Source organism: Delphinus delphis, chromosome 4 (genome assembly GCF_949987515.2).
Source record: "Delphinus delphis chromosome 4, mDelDel1.2, whole genome shotgun sequence".
Classification (NCBI taxonomy): Eukaryota; Metazoa; Chordata; class Mammalia; order Artiodactyla; family Delphinidae; genus Delphinus; species Delphinus delphis.
In genome coordinates this window covers 98,581,051-98,605,148 of record NC_082686.1, presented here as the reverse complement: position 1 = coordinate 98,605,148, position 24,098 = coordinate 98,581,051, and the positions used below count along the sequence as shown (strand labels likewise).

Genomic DNA, 24,098 nt, shown 5'->3' with positions numbered 1-24,098 from the left:
CACAAACTTAAAAATCTTACAGAAAGAGGAATTCCTTTATATACTGGCATCAGTTCAGAACATAAGATTTCTGTAACTTGTGGCACAGTCAGGAAAATTTCATTTTTATTTCAGGCCACTATCTCTGTCCAGAAAGGCATCTCTTTCCACCTCTAACTGGGAAGTCTTAATAATGCTTTAAGATTTGTCTGAAATGTCACCTACTCTCTAACATCTTAAATATCAACATGTTTCAATGGCAAAGCAATCATTTTACTATCTCCATTCCTAAAAGACTGCACATGCATCTACCTCTATTATGACTGATCATATGTACTATTATTAGTTACCTATCAGTCTCCAGAAGCATGTTACTCGTGGTTCTTTCATAAACCTTTTATTATTAATACATATGGTACAATTTATGTATTTACATGTCTAAACAGCAGTTTTCTCCAAGTATGATTTTTGGACTATCTACATCAGCATGACATGGAATTGTTGATAAAATAAATGCAAATTCCTGGACCTTATCTCAGCCTTAATGAATCAGAATCTCTAAGAGTGACAATGAAAAATCCTCATTGCAACAGGTTTCCCAGGTGATTATGTTCATGCTCACATTCGAGAGCCTTTGAACTGGACTCTAAGCTTTCGGGCTTCTGGGAAGAAGGTTTATTTTATATCACCAGCACCAGGCCTCAAGTAGGTGCTCCTTCAAATGTTTTTTATAGTAAATTATTATTGATTTCAACTGATCACTCTAAGTTGATACTTAAAGGCATTTGGCTACTTACATATAAAGATTTGTCTTGGGCTTCACTGATGGCGCAGTGGTTGAGAATCTGCCTGCCAATGCAGGGGACATGGTTCGGGCCCTGGTCTGGGAAGATCCCACATGTTGTGGAGCAACTAGGCCCGTGAGCCACAACTACTGAGCCTGCATGTCTGGAGCCTGTGCTCCACAACAAGAAAGGCTGCGACAGTGAGAGGCCTGAGCACAGCGATGAAGAGTGGCCCCCGCTTGCCACAACTAGAGAAAGCCCTCGCACAGAAACGAAGACCCAACACAGCAAAAATAAATAAATTAATTAATAAACTCCTACCCCCAACATCTTCAAAAAAAAAAAAAAATTTGTCTTAGTAACAAATTCTCATAGCATGCATGTGAACTTGTTTTTAATCAATATATAGTGACTTTAAGAAGTATCTTTGACTGCCTCAGAAGGAAGCAGTCAGAATATTTAAAGCTGCCCTAGACTTTGATGTGAGAATAGGTTCCTAATTATAGAGCCAAAAAACATTTATCATAAATGAATGGATTTTCCACTAAAAAAAATACCTTTTAAAATCTGACAGGTTCTCAACATAAATGCACATGGAAAGAATCTAAGCTAGCCAAGTAGTTTTAATCATAGGATTTAGGGCAAGAGAGACATATAAACCTTACATATTTGGACAAATCATATGTAATTAAATTTCTAGCTTGAAGATGGCCTTTAGACGAAGGCAAACAGTCCCCTTTGTCAAGTGTTTCTCCCAAAGATCAGGGAACGTGCCTTATGCAACCATTTTCTCCCAGGGCCCGGCACAGTGCTGTCATACTCAGCACGTGTATTGAATTGCCTTAATTCCTCAGTCATCTATTACAACTTCATCTGAAATTCAGCACAAAGCAAACCTACTTCAGAAGGTATTTTAGGATAACAGTAATGATCTAATAAAACTATTGATTTTAATCATGCCAAAATTCTCTGCATACCCTCACTAGGAAAATACTGCAATGAGCATTCAATATGTCGAAAGAGTTATCCTATAGAAAATCTTGAAATTATTTTGGCTAGAAGATAGAGTTAATGAACTGAAATCAAGATTCCAGGGCCAACATATTAAGCATCAGGTTTAAAGCAGAGGTTTCTTAACCAGAGCAGCAAGTAGCAATCTTATGGCTTTGTGTGATCATAATACGAATCAAGAAGAGGAGTATGCGAAATCTAGTATAGATATACTCTTTCCTGAAAGTGTAATGAAACCCAGCATGTATTTTATAAGCGTTGTTCAAAATATATGCCATATCCTGAGCTACATTTTAAAAATATTAATCTCTAATACACTGTTACAGAAAGGAGCTAAGACTGTAAAATTTATGTTTTTGAGAAGAATAAAAACTACTCTTGGTTTTTTGGTTTTGGAAGAAAAGTCCAGGACAGTTTAAATGAGTAAGTTTAAATTAAGTAACTGCAAAAACTAATTTTCAGGTGCCTAGTAAACTGCTAAGAGACAAACTAATAAATGAAGTGAGCCACCAATACGGCACTGCAGCCTTACAGCCAATCTTACCAGTCTTTTGCTGTGTTCTCCTTGATGATGCGCTCTGGGCTCTCTTCAGAACACCCAAGGCAACTGCATTATCAGCATAGGCACTTACGCTATGGTCTGGGATCCATTCTCTGTCTCCTAAAAATGGAAAAGTGGTAAAATTATATAAAGTTGACAAAGAGGAGACATCCATATTGTTACTTTATTATATGTATTGCCTTACTGGATAATATTTAGCTAAATAAAAAACATTTATAACAGTGAGGTATATATTATGAAAGAAAATCTCATAATTATACAACAAAAGGAAAAATTCTAAATTTCAAAGATATTGCACACACACACACATACAAGTTTGAACAGAAACAAATATTTTTAAAAGTATACAGCAATATAACATAAAATACAATCATTTGTATGTGAAAAAATATATTTGAATACATAGGAAATTTAAGAATACAGGCGACACCAAGACATGGCTTTAAAAGAAAATGATGGATATGTCTCAGAAATCTCACAGATCCTAAGATTTTAAGATGGCATTTAAGAATTATCGTACAATACTTAACACTGATTGATTGATAGTCAATCAAGTGATTTGAAGAATTACTATTAATTTATTAAGGGCCACACTTCTAAAATACGAAAATAATCTCTCTCAGTCTCATTATAGCCATGTTTTCTGACAGTAGCCTTAAATATAAATATATGGCAACTCTGACAGAGTTAATAATTCCAGCCAGAAAAGAAGGAAATGATTTATTTGTTGAACAGAATTGCCCAGTATTTCCTAAGATGTTGACAAACTGTTTTAAAAAAAGGTGTCAGAAAACTGTTAGCTTGGTCCACAGGCCGTCTGATTTTATGTCTGAATTTACCTGCAATTGTAATCCTAGTACTGGAGTAGCTGCATTCTAAGTTATGAGAAGGAAGTAAGTTGAGTCTTTCATTTTTATCGAAAACAAAGAATCTTTCAAGTCCTTGATATTGTTCAGTTATGGGCTTACTTCTGAGGGCTATTTCTTGTAATAACTAGGAAACAAAATATTCAACAAAGTTAAGTGTATTTTATCTCATCCACACAAACCAGCACGTTCATTCACTGAGCGCCTACTATGTTCTTGGCATGGATTCTGCCTACATCAAGTTTAGGTTCTAGTTGTGGAGACATAAGTAATAACACAACATTTATATAGAGTAAATTCGGAAAAATGCACAAACCACAATTACAGTAATAATCTGAAAGTTGCCATCAAATCTAAGGAGGACAGAAGTTCACGAAAAAAAAAAGTAAAGTTTTCCTATCTCTTTCCTTTCCTTTATTTTCTTCCCTCAGTGTCTTTGCACATAAATTACTCTGGAAAATAGAGTCTCATATGCTGTGCTTTTGTATTAGTAGTGTCTTTGTCTATACATAAAATAAATTCAGAGACGAAAGTAAAATACTGATGGAAACAAATCTGATCTGATCATGGTCACAGAGAAAATCCAAGTTAACAAAACATTCACCATGAATAAAATATACCAGTAGGAAACTGAGGCAAGGGTGAGCTAAGTAATTTGTGAAGTTCATACAGGTAGAAACTAGCAGACCTAGATTTTGAATATACAGATCTAGCTGATCTGAAGCCTAGGCTTACTCCACCACCCTATGAATTCATATTTTGTTATGCTTTCATCCTAGGGAGAATATAAATATGGGATTTAAAAAGTACATGGGTCTAGTAGGAAACAGATTGGAGATGTACCAGTGAGAGCTCTGGATGGACTTAAAATACAATCAGAGTGGCTATCAGTATTTAACAGTTCCATAATATATCTAACTAATGCCCAGATGCCGTCTGGTTCAAGGTGGTAATCACACAAAGAAAATTACGATAACTCTACTCAAATGTATAAATCATATAAATGATATTACAAAACCAAGCTAGTGACCAATAAAGCACTTCCTTCAAAGACAAGTCCAAGTCCACCCTACTCATGACGCCTTCACTGGCTCTCCCAGACACTGATCAAAAATTCACAGGAATGGGCTTCCCTGGTGGCGAAGTGGCTGGGAGTCCGCCTGCCGATGCGGGGGACACCGGTTCGTACCCCGGTCCGGGAAGATCCCACATGCCGCGGAGCGGCTGGGCCCGTGAGCCATGGCCGCTGAGCCTGCGCGTCCGGAGCCTGTGCTCCACAACAAGAGAGGCCACAACAGTGAGAGGCCCGCGTACCGCAAAAAAAAAGAAAAAGAAAAATAAATTCACAGGACCCCTTCAGCTCTAGTGGAGCTCATATTTGGATTAGACAATTGAAAATATGGAAGTTTCTTTGAAAGCCTAGGCTAACAGAGAACAATGAGAGTGAATTTGCTTGTTTGCCCAATGTCACCAAGTTAACTATTGGAGGTTTCAGATTCAAAACCAAGAGCCCCCGACTAGTCCTTGTTCTTCCTGGCACATGCCCCTACCTCACTGCTGCTGCTTTACAACTTAGTACTCAATTCCACACCTTTATGAAGAACTCAACTTCTGGAAACTGAAGTGCAAAATGTACTGTCTTATACTCCAGTTTGAAGTCAAGTAATGCCACTGCTTAAAATTGCCCCTACTGTCCACTCCTGAATTTTCTACTGGAGCAGAACTGATTTCTAAATAGTTTCTGCTCAGGGAATGGTTTCTACTAGGGCAGGGGAAGAGTAAAAGCAGTTCATGTAGAGTCATTAGGGATGAAAAGAAAGTAGATTCTACCACTAAGTGTAAAGCACTGTGGTTCTATGATATAATCATTTGCCACTTATTTTTTTTACAATAGTAGTATAAGAGATCAAAATTAGTAGTTTTTTAACATTTCAATTTTAATGATGAAATACTTTAAATATATAGATATGTACAACACATAATATAACTTTCTCACACAATATCAGTAATTTAAAAGACTTGCTTCAAATATCTATACCAAAAATATATATATTAGACTTTATAAGTAGAATTTATTATATTATTGTATTGAAGTTGACATGCACTATTACAATGTAAGTTTTTGACTATTATTTCATCTGAGTGTGTCCATAAAAAGTTCCAATTATCTTAAATGTTTCCAAAAATGCTATCAGACTTATATTTACTCTATGTATCCTTTCATATTTAAACTTTAACATCACATTTTTGAGAATGTATCCACGTTAATAAAAGTAGCTATGTTTCATTCATTTTAATTGTTACATTGTTTTCCATTATGTGAATTACCACAGATTATGTATCTGTGAGTTTTGCCAAATGTCTTTTATTAGGTTACAGAAAATAATGTCCCCCCCAGGGCAGAGGTCAGGCAGGCTGATGCCCAGTATAAAAGAATTGGGTTCTATATGCTCAGAATTCCTCTCTTATAACACAGTACACAGCATGGGCAGGTGTCACCTAGCCCTCCGCATGCTGCCCCGTGGAAACTGGAAAATCAGAGTCCTTGTTTGTTCTGTTTGCAGAAATTCATTCTATGATTAATTGCTTTCTTCACTGGGGGAAAGGGAGAAATTCAGCTGCCGTGGGCATTGATTTGGGGAATCTGTTATTGGCTAAATTGTGGGAATGTCTTCCTAGAAGGGATTGGGGTTTAACTTTTGCCAGATACATCAGGGCATCAATAGACATGGATCGGGCTTCCCTGGTGGCGCAGTGGTTGAGAGTCCGCCTGCCGATGCAGGGGACACAGGTTCGTGCCCCGGTCCGGGAAGATCCCACATGCCGCGGAGTGGCTGGGCCCGTGAGCCATGGCCGCTGAGCCTGCGCGTCCGGAGCCTGTGCTCCGCAACGGGAGAGGCCACAGCGGTGAGAGGCCCGCGTACCGCAAAAAAAAAAAAAAAAAAAAAAAAAAAAAAAAAAAAATAGACATGGATCAACATTAGTGTTAATTTATTGGCTTGCAGATTCCAAGTAAGAAATGTACATTCAAACTCTAAACTGAAGCTGGATTAAAGTCCAAGATTTCCATTTTTCAGATAAGATATTTATTGACTTGGGCCAGATCCCCTGCAAAAATCAGTTTCCTTTCATCTTGTTGTACCTGTGAGTATGTCTCCTTGTGTATTCCTTCAGAGACTGAGCAGACTTTTAGGGATCTAAGGTTTTTGCAGAGGTCTCAATTCTAATATCTCACTTTGAAAAGGAAAAAGACCTGTCACTAAGTGGGCAAAGAAATCCAAACTCCTAAGCAGAAGTAGCAGCAACTCAATATTCATTCTTCAACTTTTTTGGTCCCTCCTTCAGTTTAGGCACCATGGAGATTCATTACAAATGACTGTAAAGTCTTGTTAAAGTGTTTGACTTCCTCAATTTCCAAATAATTTAACATTTGACTTGTCCAATTTCTAAATAACTTATTATTAATAATCATAATTACTTAAGATTTTTAGTACATAGAACAGAGATTCAAATATAGTTTTTAAATTTGGCAATAATGCAATAATGAACTGCTTTATCTTTTTTTCTCTAAGAAGAAACAAAAACTACACCCCTATTTCTTTATTAGCCATATTCCTGAAGAATTACCTTTTCAACCTTATATTTACATTAAGGCGCAAAAACTGGTTTTATCTACAAAACTGCATTTTTTTTCTCATTTTAACCAGTGACTATAGAGTAGAAAGCTAGAAAGGATTTATTACAGTAAATTATTCATAATAATGAATTTCATTTAGAAAAGTAACAGCACTCTTACTATGGTGCATGAGGTGGGCCTTAAATTATTTGTCATAGAAAATCACTTGTTATAATGGCATTTACCATATTAGAATTTGTTCTGCAAGTCATTTATATTCTTTCCCATGTGAGTTACTCTTCAACTATAAGGTCACACATTTTAAATTCAATAGGAAGTAACCTTTAAGAATATATTGTGTCAATATGAATTTTTTATGTTTATTATAAAATTTGTAATACAATAAACATAATTGATATTTACCAGTGGTGACTCTGTAGTTTTAGAATCTTCAGAGTTTGGCCTCTCATGCAGATTGCTAAATTCCAAGGATTCCTTGTCCTCTTGAGATAATTTCCCCTTAAAGGGGGCTTCTTCTAAATCTGTACTTGGCAAAGAATCCTTGCTCTCAAGTGATATGCAGGAATCGTCATACTTTTGACTACTTTCTATATCTATGCTGTCCTCTTTGAAATTTCTCTCAATAAAGCTGTTTTCCTCTAATTTTTCAACAGCAGGAGAGTAAGCATCAGGATTCACAATGTCACCAAAATCTGCACTTGAAGTTCCTGCTGTTGAAAACACATATTTACAAAAGTTAAATAAATATAAACAAAGAAATTGATTAAACTGTTCACTAACCAAAAATTCTGTGCTATAAACCTTTATCATTAAACACTATTTTTTTAACCAATGTTTCTTTACTGAGTTCTCAGTGTTAAAATACTTTTACATGGCTTTTGTTCATAAATGATAATTATATATATATATATATATATTCAAGCCTAAATTATTTAGAGTAATGGAGGGGGACAAGATATTGTTTCCTAATGCAATCTTGAAATTGATGCAAATTTTTATTTCAGCCTGTGGTTCAATTCCCACTTTCCTACCCTCTCTCCCACTCAAGTTTTATATCAGCAACTTATGAGAAATAATACAGAGGGAACCTTATTTCCCACATTTTACCTCTTTTGCTTAGCATGACTAGTAATGAGGAGAGGGCAAAGGGAAATCTGCCAGATGAAAGAACAGCAGCATTTAGGGGCACAGAAATGTTTAAGCTGGGACACCTGCCTCTGAAAAACTACAAAATGAGCAAAATTATATTAGTCACCCACCTCATTATGTCTGCTTTAAAAAATCACTTGGTTTAGATCACTGGTTTTCAACCTGGCTACACAATGGAATCATCTGAAGGTACTGTTTAAAACCGTCAGCTTATGGGCCTGACCCCAAACTATTAAATCAAACACTGACAGTGGGACTTAAGCACTGTTTTTTGTTTTTTTCCCCCTCCACCAAGTTCTCCAGGTGATTATAATGTGCAACCAGGATTATGAAACATTGTTCTAGATTTTCTTAAGAATAAAAATTCTTTAAAAAGCTTTGTACCATATTGCTTTCATTATCTCTCTCTCTCTCTCTCTCTCTCTCTCTCTCTCTCACACACACACACACACACACACACACACACATTTATCCAGGCTGAATACAGCTTCATCTGATTATCCCGTATTCTCTTTCCAATATACATGTCTTATCTCTATAAACAGACTGTGAAAATAGTAGAGGCTATGACTAAAATAGTCTCCAGTGATACAAACTCTGCCTTACAGTCCAAAGGACTTACTTGTTGCAATCAAACGTTTATACAATTCAGCAATTACACACAGTACTTAGAACTTCCACTTCCAATATCACCTCTTAAATTGCACAAGTACTGTGAGAAATGCAATAAGTTGTATGTCAGAGAAATATTTTATAGAAAAACTTTATAAAAGCTACTCAATTTAATGAAACTTTCATGGTAATGCTGTACTTTCCTACTAAACTTGAAAAGAAATTATCTGAATCTAATATTTTTGTGGATAGAGCTGCCATTTCCTACGTATAAATGTCTACAACGAACCTCTACAATATTTTTGCAAGATTGTAAAATTCCATTATTAGGATTTATTGCTGCTAAAAAGGTGAGAACACAGCCTCTTAATAATGTTTAAAATGCAATACAGAAAGTACAGGTATGATTTAATTTAGTCTCATTAGAAGCCCTTTTAAGTCATAAAAAATAGATATCTTGGTTCAACGTTCAAAAATCAATTATTCTAACCTGTCACATCAATAGGATAAAGAAGAAAAATCACAGGATCATATCAATAGATGCAGAAAAAGCATTCAACAAAATCCAACACTGATTCATGATAAAAACTCTCAGCATACTATAAATAAAGGGGAATTTCCTCAACTTAATAAAGACTACCTAAAAAAAACTACAGTTAATATCATAATTAATGATAAGAAACTAAAAGCTTTATCTCTAATATCAGGAACGAGATAACGATGTCCACTCTTACCACTTCTTTTCAACATTGTACTGGAAGCCCTAGCTAATTCAGTAAGACAAGAAAAGGAAGTAAAAGGTGTACAGATTGGGAAGGAAGAAATAAATCTGATTTTGTTCACAGATTAGATGATTGTCTATGTATAGATCCAAAAGAGTTGACCAAAAACTTCTGGAATTATTAAGTGATTATTGAATGGTTGCAGGATATAAGGTCAACATACAAAAGTCAATTGCTTTCCTACACACCAACATGAACAAGTGGAATTTAAAATTAATAACACAATACCATTTACATTAGCACACAAAAAATTGAAATACTTAGGTATAAATCTTAAAAAAATGTAAGATCTACATGAGGAAAACTAGAAACCTCTGATGAAAGAAATCAAAAAACTAAATAAGTGAAGGGCTAGTTCATATTCATGGATAAGACGACTCAATTTGTCAAGATGTCAGTTCTTCCCAATTTCATCTAAAGATTCAATGCAATCTCTATCAAAATCCCAGCAAGTTATTTTGTATATATTGACAAAGTGATTTTAAAATTTATATGGAGAGGCAAAGACCCAGAATAGGCAACACAATATTGAATGATTGACACTATCCAACTTTGAAAATTATCACACAGCTATAGTAATCCAGACAAAGTGGTATTAGCAAAAATATAAAAATAGATCAATGGAACAGAATGGAGAATCCATAAACAGATTCACTTAAATATAGGCAACTGATCCTTGACAAAAGAGTAAAAGCAATACAGTGGAGAAAAGACAGTCTTTTCAACAAATGGTGTTGGAACAAGTGGACATCCACACGTCCCCAAATAAATCTGGACACAGACCTTACACTCTTCACAAAAATTAACTCAAAATGAATGATAAACCTAAATGTAAAATGCAAAACTATAAAACTCCTAGAAGATAGGAGAAAATCCAGACAATCTTGGTTATGGTAATGACATTTTAAAATACAACACAAAAGGCAGGATCCATGGAAGAAATAATTGATAAGCTGGACTTCATTAAAATTAAAGACCTCTGTTCTGTGAAAGACACTGCTAAGAGAATGAGAAGACAAGCCAAATATTTGGAGAAAATATTTGCAAAACACATACATAAAAATACTAGTATCCAAAATATACAAAAGAACTCTAAAATTTTCAACAGTAAGAAAACAGACAACCCAATTAAAAAATGGGCAAAAGGCCTTAACAGACACCTCATCAAAGAAGATATATATGGCAAATAAGCATATGAAAAGATGCTCAACATCATATATCATTAGAGAATTTCAAATTAAAATGAGATACCACTATACAACAATTATTAGGATGGCAAAAATCCAAAACACTGACAATGCCAAATATTGGCAAGGGTTTGAAAAACAGGAAGACTCATTTGCTGTTGGTGGGAATGAAAAGTGGTAAAGTCAATTTGAAAGACAGTTTGGTGGTTTCTTACAAAATTAAACATACTCTTACCAACAATTGTGCTCCTTGGTATTTACCGAAATGAGTTAAAAACTTATGTCCAAACAAAAACTCAAACATGGATTTTTATAACAGCTTTATTCATAATTGCCAAAACTTGAAAGCAACCACAATGTTCTTTAATAAGTGAATGTATAAATAAATTGTGGTACATTCAGACAATGGAATATTATTCAGCACTAAAAAGAAGTGAGCTATCCAAGCCATGAAAACACATAGGGGCACCTTTAAATACATATTATTAAGTAAAAGAAGCCAATCTGAAAAGACTATTGTATGATTTCAGCTATATGATATTCTGGAAAAGGCAAAACTGGAGACAGTAAAAAGATCGGTGATTGCCAAGGGTTAGCAGGGAAGTTTGTGTGAAAAGGCAGAGCACAGAGGATTTTTCGTGCACTGAACCTACTTTGTATTATTCTATAATGTTGGATACAAGTCATTATACATTTGTCCAAACCCAGAGAACGTACAACACCAAGAGTGAATCCTAATGTAAACTGTGGATTCTGGGTAAAAATGATGTGTCTATGTTCATTGATTTTAACAAAGTATTGTTAAGTAATTTGTACTACTCTGGTTTGGGATGCTGATAGTGGAAGAAGATATGAGTTTGTGGAGTCTGAGGGTATATGCGAACTCTGTACTTTATGCTCAATTTTCCTATGAACCTAAAACTGCTCTAAAAAATAAAGTCTATTCAAATAAATTAAGTATCTTTAAAGTAACACTTAATGGGCATTTGTATTCAGCATTTTCCCAAAGGCAATTGGAACTCCATGCTCCAGGTAGGTTAAAAATACCTTCTGGCTTAGACCTGGAGCCCTGTAAAGTCCTAAATTCCCATGTGGGTATAGTTCATTGTCATATGATTTCGAGGCTTTGTAGCTGAAAATGTTAAAACCAGCATGATGACTACAAATCATTGCTCTCTACCATCTGTTTCCCAATGAAAAGGTAATCATCAGTTTTACAACTAGTCACTTTAAATAATGATCTCTGGCATCTCTAAAATTCTTCACATAAGATATATTTATTGGTTTTTCTGAAAATCCTAAGTAGATAATATAAAATCCTAAGTAGATAAAAGCAGATTAGAAATAATCTAGTTCCCATATTTTAGTTTCGGAAAGTCAGATCTAAGAAAGGAAGTGACATGTTCAAGGTCACACAGCAATTTAAGGCAGAAATGAAAACAAAACCTGACTCGCAGGCCAGGATACTTTGCTATGACTGTCTTTAAATGATGATCTCAGCATCTAGAAATTAAAACCAGACATTAGCACACAGTATTCTAATCTATAGATCCCAAGGGTACTACTAGTAATAACAATGTAGATATATAAACAGATGATTTGTTTTGGTTTTATCACTAATGTGAAACTTTACACATACTTAAATATTTTAGGAAAAGATTTAGTGCAAGGGAGGGAGGACAAAAGAGTGTCAATCAGACTTTTGTCACTAAAAGCCCATCTACGTAATCCTTTAAATGCTAGCTCAGTCCATAGTAACTTTTAGAGTAGTCCTATACCGGCTGCTTTTTCCTCTGAAAACAAATACCATTGTCCATTGACCAAAAAGAGTATTTGATAGAAAATTATGTATTTTCAACCAATTTTCTCCTGAGGACTAAATCTTCTGGTTTTAAAATGAACAGCAAAATAGGCAAAGCTTTTACATACTGCAATACCTATTGGTTTTATTAAGTTACTAACATTCACCATTAATAATATTAAGCAACAACAAAAAAAGTTACCTTTTGAGTTATCTTTACAATAAGAAGTGTTGTTGCTCAGATGAAGATGTAAGAGGTGTGTTTTTCCCTTGGTGAAAATATGATGTTGACGGATGTCATTTTCATATAGAAAAGTATTCTGATAATCATGAAATGTGCAACTTTCATGTTTAGGGACAAGCAAAAGAATAGAGTTGAAAGAAATTATATATAAAAAAGTTAAAAGACCCAGCTTATTAAAATAAATACAGTAAAACCTTAAGGGAATAGGGTTATTCACATTAATTTAATATTTGCTTCAACATACTGTGGACAATTCTGAACTACAAGTAACTAAACAGTATTATGAATTTAAAGGAAATAGGCAACTGGGACAAACCTGATTTAACTACAAATTTTTAATTGACAGTTTCTTGTTAAAAATATTCTGAAATAGGGGCTTCCCTGGTGGTGCAGTGGTTGAGAGTCTGCCTGCCGATACAGGGGACACGGGTTCGTGCCCTGGTCCGGGAGGATCCCACATGCCGCGGAGTGGCTGGGTCCGTGAGCCATGGCCACTGAGCCTGCGCGTCCGGAGCCTGTGCTCCGCAACGGGAGAGGCCACAACTGTGAGAGGCCCGCGTACCACAAAAAAAAAAAAAAAAAAAAAAAAAAAAAAAAAAAAATTGAAATAAGTTTGGTTTCTTATGGTCTTTCTTCTAAAAATGGAGAGTTATCTTTCAATCTCATCAAGCTCATGAAATCAAGGTTTTATTGCTTAAATAAACTTTTTATTTGTTCATCATGAACTATATGAGTTCAAAAGCCTTATGTGGTGTAGGTTCAAAAACCTTACATAGCCTTATGTAAGCTCTACATAGTACCATCATAAAAACTCATGGATTATGCTTAACCAAAAAGGTCCTCTTGTGTCACTTATGATGCTTTATGACTCTTAGAAAAGACGCTCTATGGGCACCTCCAAACCCAGATGCAAAACTATTGCCAAACTGTAATCAGTAACTTTCTCTGCCTTGTCTAACATGGAGGTCAAAGCAAAGACTTGTGATAAGATATACAAAAGAATCAAGTTTGAGAGTAGAAATCCATTTCCTTAGGGATACAGTAGTGCATATGAACCTCTTATATACTGACCATAAGGCTGTCTCCTGCCAAAAGCACATTTGCTGCTAAATATCTGGGTCTATGTGTCCAAACGTGGGGCTTTTCGGGTCTGAGGGCATCACTTAGGCCCACTGCTGCTCCAAAGTGCTGACAGGGGCCTAAGGTGATCTGAACATATAAACAAAGAATCGGTGTAGGGGCTACTTAATAGGAACTTCATTCTGCTGTTTACCCAACTTAATGCTTTGTAGTCAAAACATGTGAAATCCTAGCTAAAGTTTCAACAGCAAAGAGGACTTAGAATAATTTTTAGCATTACTAACAGATACAGCTAGATATTATTTTTCATTTGGAAATGACAAAATTCTAAAAAAAATTTACAAGCTGAATCATTATAATTCATTATTTAATTTATCACACAGTAAAATCTACCTAGGAAGTAATCTATAGTTTGGGGGATTTTCTTGTCTCTCAACTTATTAACGTACCTGTTTTTATTTAGGGTTCATAACAAACTGAAGAAAAATCCAAAGAGTATCTTTGGAGAAAGTAAGGAAGTTCATATGAAATATATGACTTGGGAGGCCATTTCAAATAATAACAATTCCTAAATACAGAAGCATCTATTAAATAATCCAGATATTAGGTAAGAGTATAAACATATCATTATAGATAATTTTCTAATTACTGAATGCTGATAAATATTAGCAATATTGTACCCAAATTTAAACATGGCTTAAATAAAATATATTCTAACATTAAAGTCACATTTTTTTTATGTTGTGAATTTCTCAAGAGATAGTTAATTTTTGGTGAGTTTTTAATAAGTATCAAAAGTGAATTAGAAAGATCTTACCTTTGTTGACTGTCTGCATCTGCTAACTCAACTTTATAAGGCACGACATTTCCCGGTTCTTCAAATTCTGCTTCATCAGTCTTATTAAACGCATGTTGTATAATATTAGTATGTTCAACAAATTCATAATACATTAACCAGCTAATTTGTGCATAATATTTAGAGAATTTTTTTTCTCACAAAGAAATGTCATGAGCTCTCTGACTATATGCCATAGAGCATTAGTTCTAGGAGAACTAAACAAATTCAACAGGTATTTGCTGAGGGCTTTTGCTGTGTCAGTACATTTATCACTACTATCACACCCAGAACCAAATATAACAACTTAGGTTTTATTTTGTAACTACTAAGTGCCAAGTAGATCAGTGATTAAGATGTTTTTCATTCTCTGGCCAGCATGTCATACCATATGCATCAACAATTTAATGAAGAGCACACACGAATACACATGCATGTATGTATTTATTTTTTCAGAATCTTCAATTTATCCAGAGCAGAAATAAAAATGTTGCCAGGCATACACACACACACACACACACACACACACACACACACACACACACACACACAGCAGAAGCTATTAACCTCAAGAAGAAAGTAGTACTTAAAAAGGTACTTCCTCATTGTAGTCCTTCTCTGTGACAACCATAGTAAGAGCAACACTGAGGACAGGGGGTATACTCAGCTACTAGAGGACTAGAAAGTCAGAAATGCACTGAGTTTATCACAACTTAACCCTTCAGCCTGGAGCTCTAGCTCTGACTGGCTCTAGCTGCAGCTTATTCTACCTGGTGTCTTCTAGAGGTTTGTATTCAATTTATTATTATACTAAATCCCTTAAATCTTAATACTATTTTTCCTTTAAATAGAAAATATTAAATGACATTCAACAAACTAAATTTATACAAATTTTATTAAATAAATATCATATAATGAGAATAGTCTTTGTTAAAAAGCCTGATAACACAGAGAACTAAATAAAACAAACACTAAACTACATTTCTACAAGTTAAAAGAGTGAAACGTCTTCTTATCTCCCATACTATGACACAATACCAATTTAGCTCACAAATTTACTGTCTACATTAAAATAATAGTCTGTTGTATTCCTGTCAGCATATTTAAATTCAAATACTTGTAAATTTATAGTACTTGTTATATACTTGTAAATTTATTTCAACAAGAAATCTTGTTGAAAATAACATGTAGTTGTAACTGTATGTTATGAATTTCCTGTTTGTTAAGTAATATGAGTGGTCATTATGAACTTACATCATCCAGTTCGACTATTTTTAGAGACGGTTCAGGTCTCTCTATGTTTAATTCTTCTACTGGCAGAAAAAGAGCTGGGGGTTGTATTTTGATATCTTCAACTAGAAAATAAGATTAAAAATAATATCATCAAAGCATATACCTTACCTGATAATTCATCTTCAAATAACATAGGCAACAATAGAAGAAGAATGTTCTCCTGTGCATCCATACAAAGGAATAAATACTGTCAATTTTCCCAGTTCAAGTAAAATACACATTTACTTAACATTCGATTTTTAAATGAAACTATTTAAACTAAGGCAAAGTAAATCTAGAGAATGGCAAGGAGAGTGTGCATGATTTTGATCTGGAGATAAAGTGTACACAGTGCAGTTGAGAATGATACAGTAAAGAAAATGAAAAGCAGATGCTGATTAATGCTCAGTGTATATAATTTGAAATAGTAAATTTGAAAATATCTAATGAAGGCTGAACTAACCATCACTACCTTCATCATTTTCATTCTGAGAACACTGTGCCTCACTACCGGTTTTACACTGAGGTGTAAAGGTGTCCACTAGCATGTTTTGAAGTTGCTCCTGTGGAGTTCTACAAAACAAGAAAGAAGCAATGAAAAGCTTAAAGTACATTATCTGAAATTTCTCCAGACAAGATCTTGATTTATTTCACAAACAAGTGAGTCTACAAAATTAATAATGAAAACCATAGCCATACCTCTAATTCACAGAAGAAAAGTACAACTGTATAACATAATCTTAATCTACTAAAATAATTTTATAAATCAAATTAACATCACACAACGTTTTTAATTTCATATCTTATTGTTTTTCCTTTAGGATGAAAATCAAAGTTATGATAGAATTCGGTATTTTTGCAAAAAAACACATGGAATCCATGAAACATATCACACTGTTTAAAAAGCTAATTTACAAATGTGTGTTGTATCTCACAGACTTGGCATTATGTTGATAAGTTCTAAGAGAACTGAAGACATTTTTCTGAACTTCCACCAAGCCAGTCGCGTAATAAAATAGGCTTCCACGATAAGCATGTGAGGTGTTCCGGCTGTAGCATCTATTATTTAATTAACAATGAGGTCTGATGTGGCCTGTCTCACATACAAGGCAATGAAGCACAGGAATTCTTAGAGGCCTTGTGCATTTGGTTCCAAAGGATAGTCCCAAACAATGGGGAAGGGAGTCACTTTTTAACTGCCCTTAAACCGCACAGCCCTTCTAGATTATGCATGCTCATTGAGTCCCCATATAAAAGTCAGGGCCTTCTTAATAATATTAGCTGGTGACAATAATACAAAAAATGTACCAGGCTATGTTCTAAACAATTTGGGGTACTGAATCTTAACAGGAATATTAAATAGGTGCTAATATTATCTAAGTTTGATGAGAAAATTAAAGCACAAAGAAGTAAACCAACTTGTTCTGTCATTCAGGTAGTAAATGCAGCAAAGACAATTTGAACTCAAGCAGTCTGCCTCCCTAAGCCCATGTTCTTAATCATTACTCTATATTGCCTCTCTCACAATTTGCAAAGGTACTAAAAATTTAATGATCTCCTGGCAAACTGTGACTATGTGCATTTCCCCAGTATATGTAATGTATATATCAGAACACTCCAAAATATTTATATATTATCCAGCTTTGAAGAGCATGTCATCTTACATCCAAAATTTAATTAAATGATGGAAAATATTAAAGAGTAAAGTTCAAAGACAAACTGGCATCTGGTCACCAGCCTCTTTCCAGTTTGACATAGATATACTGTACTAAAAATTCAGTCACTGATACACATAAATGTACTAATATCCAGATACTCCTTCATTAAGTGAAAACTTACCTAATTTTAGGAGGAAAGCCCTGAACCAAAGACTTAGAGAGTCCAGTTAATAAAGCACTGGAGCTGAAGGGGTCCCTTAGATTATTTATTCCAAACTCAATGTTTTTCAGGTGATAAAATTTGGACCAAGAGAATTAAAGTGATTTGCCCATGAACAAACAACTAGTTAGTCAATAAACTAACTCTACATTCTGGACTGGGACCCTAACACAATTGCTTTGTCAAAAGATCATGCCACATAAATAAAAGATGACATATGCTTTAGAATAGGATTACCTCACCAGATTTTCCTCTTTTAAAATTTAAACAAATATGTATTGAGCATTGACCAATTCATTTGGAGTAACCAAATTGACCAAATCATTCTTGTGATGAATGGTTCTAACACTGTGAATCAGTGTTAGGCTGTTTGCATCAGAATCACCAGAGAAGATCTTTTTGAATGCAAAGTCTCATACCCATCCTTAAAAACACTGATTTTTAGGTCTGTCTGGGGCCAGGAGGAGAAATCAGCATTCTAAAAACCTCCCCCCATGCTTCTGATGATCAGCTAGAACTGAGAAGTACATATAATAAAAAGAGTAGGGGAACTGGAGTAGAAATACCAGCTAATTTTTAATATCCACCCTTAAAATACTCTAAATCCAAATTGTATGATCTCTTTCATGAAACTTTCCTAGCATTTAGAAGAACCACTAGAAACAAAAGAGAAAATAAACCAGTGGGACTACATCAAACTAAAAAGCATCTGCACAGCAAAGGAGACCATCAACAAAATGAAAAGACAGCCTACCAAATGAGAATATATTTGCAAATCATGTATTTAATAAGGAACTAATATCTAAGTAATATCTAAGATATATAAATCAACAACAAAAATCCCAAAGAACCCAATTAAAAATCGGCAGAGGATCTGAATAGACATTTTTCCAAAGAAGACATACAGATGGCCAATAGGCACATGAAAAGGTGTTCAACATCACTAATTATTAGGGAAATGCAAATGAAAACCACAATGAGATATCACCTCACACCTGCTAGAATGGCCATCGTCACAAAGGAATAGCAAATGTTGGAGAAGATATGGAGAAAAGGGAACTTTATACACTGTTAGTGGAAATGTAATTTGGTGTAGCCACTATGGAAAACAGTATGGAGATTCCTCAAAAAATTAAGAATAGAACTACCATATGATCTAGCTATTCCATTTCTGGGTATTTATCTGAAGAAAATGAAAATAATAATTTGAAAAGATATATGTACCCCTTTGCAGCTTTATTTACAGTAGCCAAGATATGGAAAAAACCTAAGTGCCCAGCAACAGATGAATGGATAAAAATGTGGTTATACACACACACACACACACACACACACACACACTAGGGAATACTACTTAGCTATAAGCAAACATAAAATCTTGACATTTGTGACAACATAGATAGACCTTGATAGTATAAGTGAAAAATGTCAGAGAAAGAAAAATGATTTCACTCATAAGTGAAATATAAAAAAATCAAAAATAAACAAAACAAAAACAAACACATTAATACAGAGAACAGATTAGTGGTTACCAGAGGGGAAGGGGAGTAGAAGAGGGTGAAATGAGTAAAGGTGGTCAACTGCACAGTAACGAATGGAAACTAAACTTTTGGTCGTGAGCAGGTTGCAGTGTATACGTGAGCAGGTTGCAGTGTGAAATATAATCTGCACACATGAAACATATATATAATGTTATAAACAATGTTATCTCAACTACAACAAAAAGAACCACTGGAGATATTAAGATTGCTATTAAGGTGTATCAACACTTACGTATTGGCAGGTAAAATACAAAAATCATTACTATCCAAATCAGAAAAGTGATATAAAAACAAAATGCAATAGAATATATATTTATAAGTCTGTTAAGCCTTTTATAAAATATGACAATTATAGGCAGAAATGAAGTCAGTCATTTAACAAAAGTGTTCTTCTTTTACTGTATAGGAAACTCAGTGTGAAGGGCCTTGAAAGGCAGCCACTAAAAAAGATAAGTGACCTTGGGATTACTTTTATGTACTAATTCCTAAGCTAGAAAGAGGCAATTGACAGATATACACTACTAAGTTTCACACCTGAAAGACTGTTATGGACATAATACTTTAAAAGAGATACAGACAACTTGGACAATAGTTACATAGGAATAACCAGAATAGTCTATGTATGAACTTAAAACCCTGCCACGTAAACCACAATGGGATATAACTACACACCTGTTAAAACAACCATCAAAAGAAAAAATAACCTGAGAATACCAGGCACTGGCAAGGATGTGGAGCAACTGGAACTCTCACGCATTACAGAAAAAAATGCAAAACTATTCAGTCACTTTGGAAACAGTTTGGCAGTTTCTCATCAAGATAAACATATATTTACCATATAACTCAGCCATCCCGGTCCAGGTATTTACCCAGGGAATTAAAAACTTATATTCAAACAAAAACCTATATGCAAATGTTTATAATAGATTTAGTCATAATTGCCCAAAACTAGAAACCAGCAGGATGTTGTTTAACAGATGAATGGATAAAATATATACCATGATTATGAAATACTACTCTACCCTAAAAAGGAACAGACTTTGATTCACTCAAGAACATGGTTGAATCTTAAATGCATTTTGCTAAATGAAGGATGCAAAAAGCTACATATTTTATGATTTAATTTACATGACATTCAGAAAAAGGCAAATGTATAAGGATGGAAACAGACCAACAGTTGTCATGGGTTGAGGAAGAAGGGTTGACTAAAGAAAGAGGAAGCATGAGGGATTATGGGGTGATGGAACTGTATTCTTCAGTACTGTGGTGAACACATGGCTCTAGGCATTGGCAAAAGCCCACAGAACTGTACACAAGTTTATTCAAATTTTAAAAAGTACTCAGGATATGGGCATACCCCAAAGAATGGTAGAACCACTCTAAAGGAGATGGGAAAGTAATGAGTGCCATGGCCTAAGCAACTTTGGAAAACAAGATTTTGACTGGATACTGTAGAAAGCACTATACACAGTGTACTCTAATTGGTAAATGTTTCTCACAGTGAAATTCGTTAGAGATTCTGAAACTACTTCACACATATATTAAGGGTGATAAATTAATAAATATATTATAGATACTGAGAGCCAGGATTCTCACTGCAGGTGAAAGAAACCACAAATAAGCAAAGGGAGAATGTAAATGAACCAGTTGATGTTGGCTTGGATGTATGAATATGAACTCATGTTTACTTTAATAGATATCCAGGTAGACAGGTACAGAAGTAAATTTAGTTGTGTGTGTATCCTGGGTTAGTATATATACATGTATCTCCTAGATGTTCTCTGAGAAAACCTAGGGTCTGTGACTCCTGAGTAGCAAGGTGCACACCTAAGTTGAGATCTTGGTTTCTGAATAACAGTCTCCAGTAAAAGGAATCAGGTTTCCTTGGAAAGATGATTCCCGGGTTAGGACAGGAAAATGCATCTCAGGTGCTAGAAAAATAAAGAGATGTTCAATGCAAACCAACCAACAAACAAAAAATGGCAAGAACGTATTGAAAGAAGCAAGAAGTCAACCTGAAGGAGTTCTCAATGATCAAAGCAGGAACTTGAGTCAAAAAATAAATGACAATCGTATTGGCTATTAATCCAAAATAAAATAAATATCCATGAGTCCACATAAATAAACAATTGAATAAATAAACCAAAGTGGGAAAAGAGATATTCTTCCTTGAAGAATTCCAATTAATAAATGTAGAAGGAATAGAGGAAATAGAAAATCCCCACTAGAGCAGCAGAGTAATAACTGCTACAGGCAAAATCCACTGACAAATGCTAAAATTAGTAGATGAAAGTTTAAAGAAAAACAGAATTTTGCATCATCTCAAAGTATCTCCCCTAAAATATTTATTACTGTGATGTGATTAAGTCCCCCCCCCACCCAATTCATATGTTGAAATTCTAACACTCAGTGTGATGGCATTAAGAGATGAGGCCTTTGGGAGGTGATTAAGTCATGAAGGCAGAGTCCCCACATGGGATTAGCACCTTTATAGAAGAGGCTCATGAGAGCCCTGCGAAGACACCATGAAAAGATTTCTCCTATGAACCAGGAAGCAGGCCATCACCAGACTCTGAATCTGCTGGTATCTTGATCTGGGACTTCCTAACCGCAGGAACACTGAGAAATAAATGTTTGTTTTTTATAAGCCACCCAGTCTATGGTATTCTGTTATAACATCCCAAATGGACAAAGACAGAAATGGGTACCAGAAGTGGGGTGCTGCTATAAAATTCCTTAAAATGTGAAAGCAGCTTTGGAGCTGGCTAATTAGTAAAGGCTGGAAGAGGTCTGAAGTTCACGCTAGGAAAAGGCTACATTGCTATTAATAGACCTTTAAAGACAATTCTGGTAAGGGCTCAAAAAAAAGAGAGAGCTGTAGAAAAAGCTTCAATAGTCTTAAAGAATACCGAAGTAATCCTGAATAGAATGTCAGTAGTAATATGGATGGTAAATGCCATTTTGATGAGGTATCAGATGGAAGTAAGGAACAATTTATCATACAATGGAGGAAAGGCAATCCTTGCTAATAAAGTGGCAAAGAGCTTAGCTGAATTGCATTCATGTCCTAGTGTTTTATGGAAGGTAGAACTTGTGAGTAATGAAATTAGACATATGGCCGAGGCAATTTCTAAGCAAAGTGTTGAAGCAGAGGCCTGGTTTCTCATGACTGCTCATAACAAAATGCAAGGAAGAGAGGAATGAATTAAAGACAGAATTAATCAAAAGAGAAGCAAAACTTAAAGATTTGGAACATTCTCAGCCTATTTATATTTATATTGAAAAGTATGACACAACCTATACAGGAGAGAATAGGAAGTATATGGCCTAAAGGATCATCTCACAGGGAGATCAGTTAGCCATCTAAACAGAAGATATGACCTATTATCCAAGACAATGGAAGAATGATCCCAAAGGCAATTCAGAAATCATCAGGGCTATCTCTCCCATCACAGAGAGCCCCATTAGAGCAACAGCCCAGTAAATCCCTGGGGGCAAGGCTGCCCTTGTGACCCCAGACTAGACCAGCCACACAATTCAAACCCAGGGGAGTCACAGGCATGTCACCGAGCTAAGAGCCATCTTAGGAATGGGGCCACTCAAAGCCACAGGGCAGAGCCAACCAGAGCCTTGGGGGCCCAGCCCCTGCCAGGCAAAGCTCGGGGCAGAACTGCTGCCTCAGTGTGTCCAGAAGTGGGGCTTCTATCCCAGTGGGCCTGGACAGCAGAGGATACTCTCAAGATTTAAGGTCTAATAGCATTTGCCCCGTTAGGTTTCAGACTTGCTCAGGACCTGTTACTTCTTTTTTATTTCCAATTTTTCCCTTTTAGAATGGGAATATCTATGCTATGCCTGTCCCACTTTTGTATTTTGGAAGCACAGAACGTGTTTGATTTCATACGTTCACAGTTAGAGAGCAATTTGTCTCAGAATGAATCAGACATTGAATCTCACCCATATCTGATTTAGATGATACTTAGATAAGACTTTAGAATTAAGACTTCAGAATTTTGAGTTGATGATGAAAGGAGTTAAGACTTTTGGAGCTATTGGGATAGAATGAACATATTTTGCACGCGAGCAAGACATAAACTGGTGGAGGGCAAGGAGCAGAAAGCTCTCTTCTGAATGTTTGTGTCCCCACAAAATTCCTATGTTGAAATTCTAACCTCCAAGGTGATGGTATTAGGTGGTGAGCCTTTGGGAGGTGATTAGGTCAAGAGGGTAGCACCCCCATGAATGGGATTAGTCTCTCCCCAAGAGAGACCTCTCACCCCTTCTGCCCTGTGAGGACACAGTGAGAAGACAGCCCTCTATGAACCAGGAAGCTGGGTCTCTCCAGTCACCAAGTCTGCTGGCACCTTGATCTTAACTTCCCACCCTTAAGAACTGTGAAAAATAAATGTGTGTTGTTTATAAGCCACCCAGTCTATGGTATTCTGACAGCTTGAACAGACCACAATGTTAATTATGAAAGGAAAAGAGTGGTTTTGCAGCAGGGAACCTTGGTGAGTACCACATTAACCATGTGCTCAAGGTTAACATCCAGGTGATGAGATATACTGATAGTATGATCGGGTGATATCATGCACTGAGAAGGGTGCACCCTCTCTGTGGCATTCTTCCTCAAAATGCACAACCTCAATCTAATTACGAAAAAACACCAGATAGACCCACACTGAGTATATTCTATGAAATACCCAGCAAGTACTCATGTCCAGGTCATGAAGACAAGGGAAGACTGAGGAATTGCAATGGATAAGGAGATAGGACAAAACTGCAATGTGAGATCCTGAATTGAATCCTGAAACAGAATAAGGATGTTAGTGACAAAAACTGGTGAAATCCAAATAAAGTGTGTAGTTTAGTGATTTATA

General features: G+C 35.4%; 1 protein-coding gene across 1 annotated transcript in view; it reads right to left on the bottom strand.

The window, feature by feature from the left end:
* ZBBX (zinc finger B-box domain containing) overlaps window positions 1–24,098 on the bottom strand; it is a 103,926-nt gene that overhangs the window by 14,120 nt on the left and 65,708 nt on the right. Inside the window, exons 10-16 of the mRNA XM_060010004.1 lie at window positions 16,266–16,375; window positions 15,785–15,885; window positions 14,513–14,592; window positions 12,574–12,713; window positions 7,243–7,550; window positions 3,177–3,330; window positions 2,320–2,436 (exon numbers count right to left, since the gene is read on the bottom strand). Coding sequence (XP_059865987.1) covers window positions 2,320–2,436; window positions 3,177–3,330; window positions 7,243–7,550; window positions 12,574–12,713; window positions 14,513–14,592; window positions 15,785–15,885; window positions 16,266–16,375 — 1,010 coding nt within the window. The remainder of the gene's footprint in view (window positions 1–2,319; window positions 2,437–3,176; window positions 3,331–7,242; window positions 7,551–12,573; window positions 12,714–14,512; window positions 14,593–15,784; window positions 15,886–16,265; window positions 16,376–24,098) is intronic.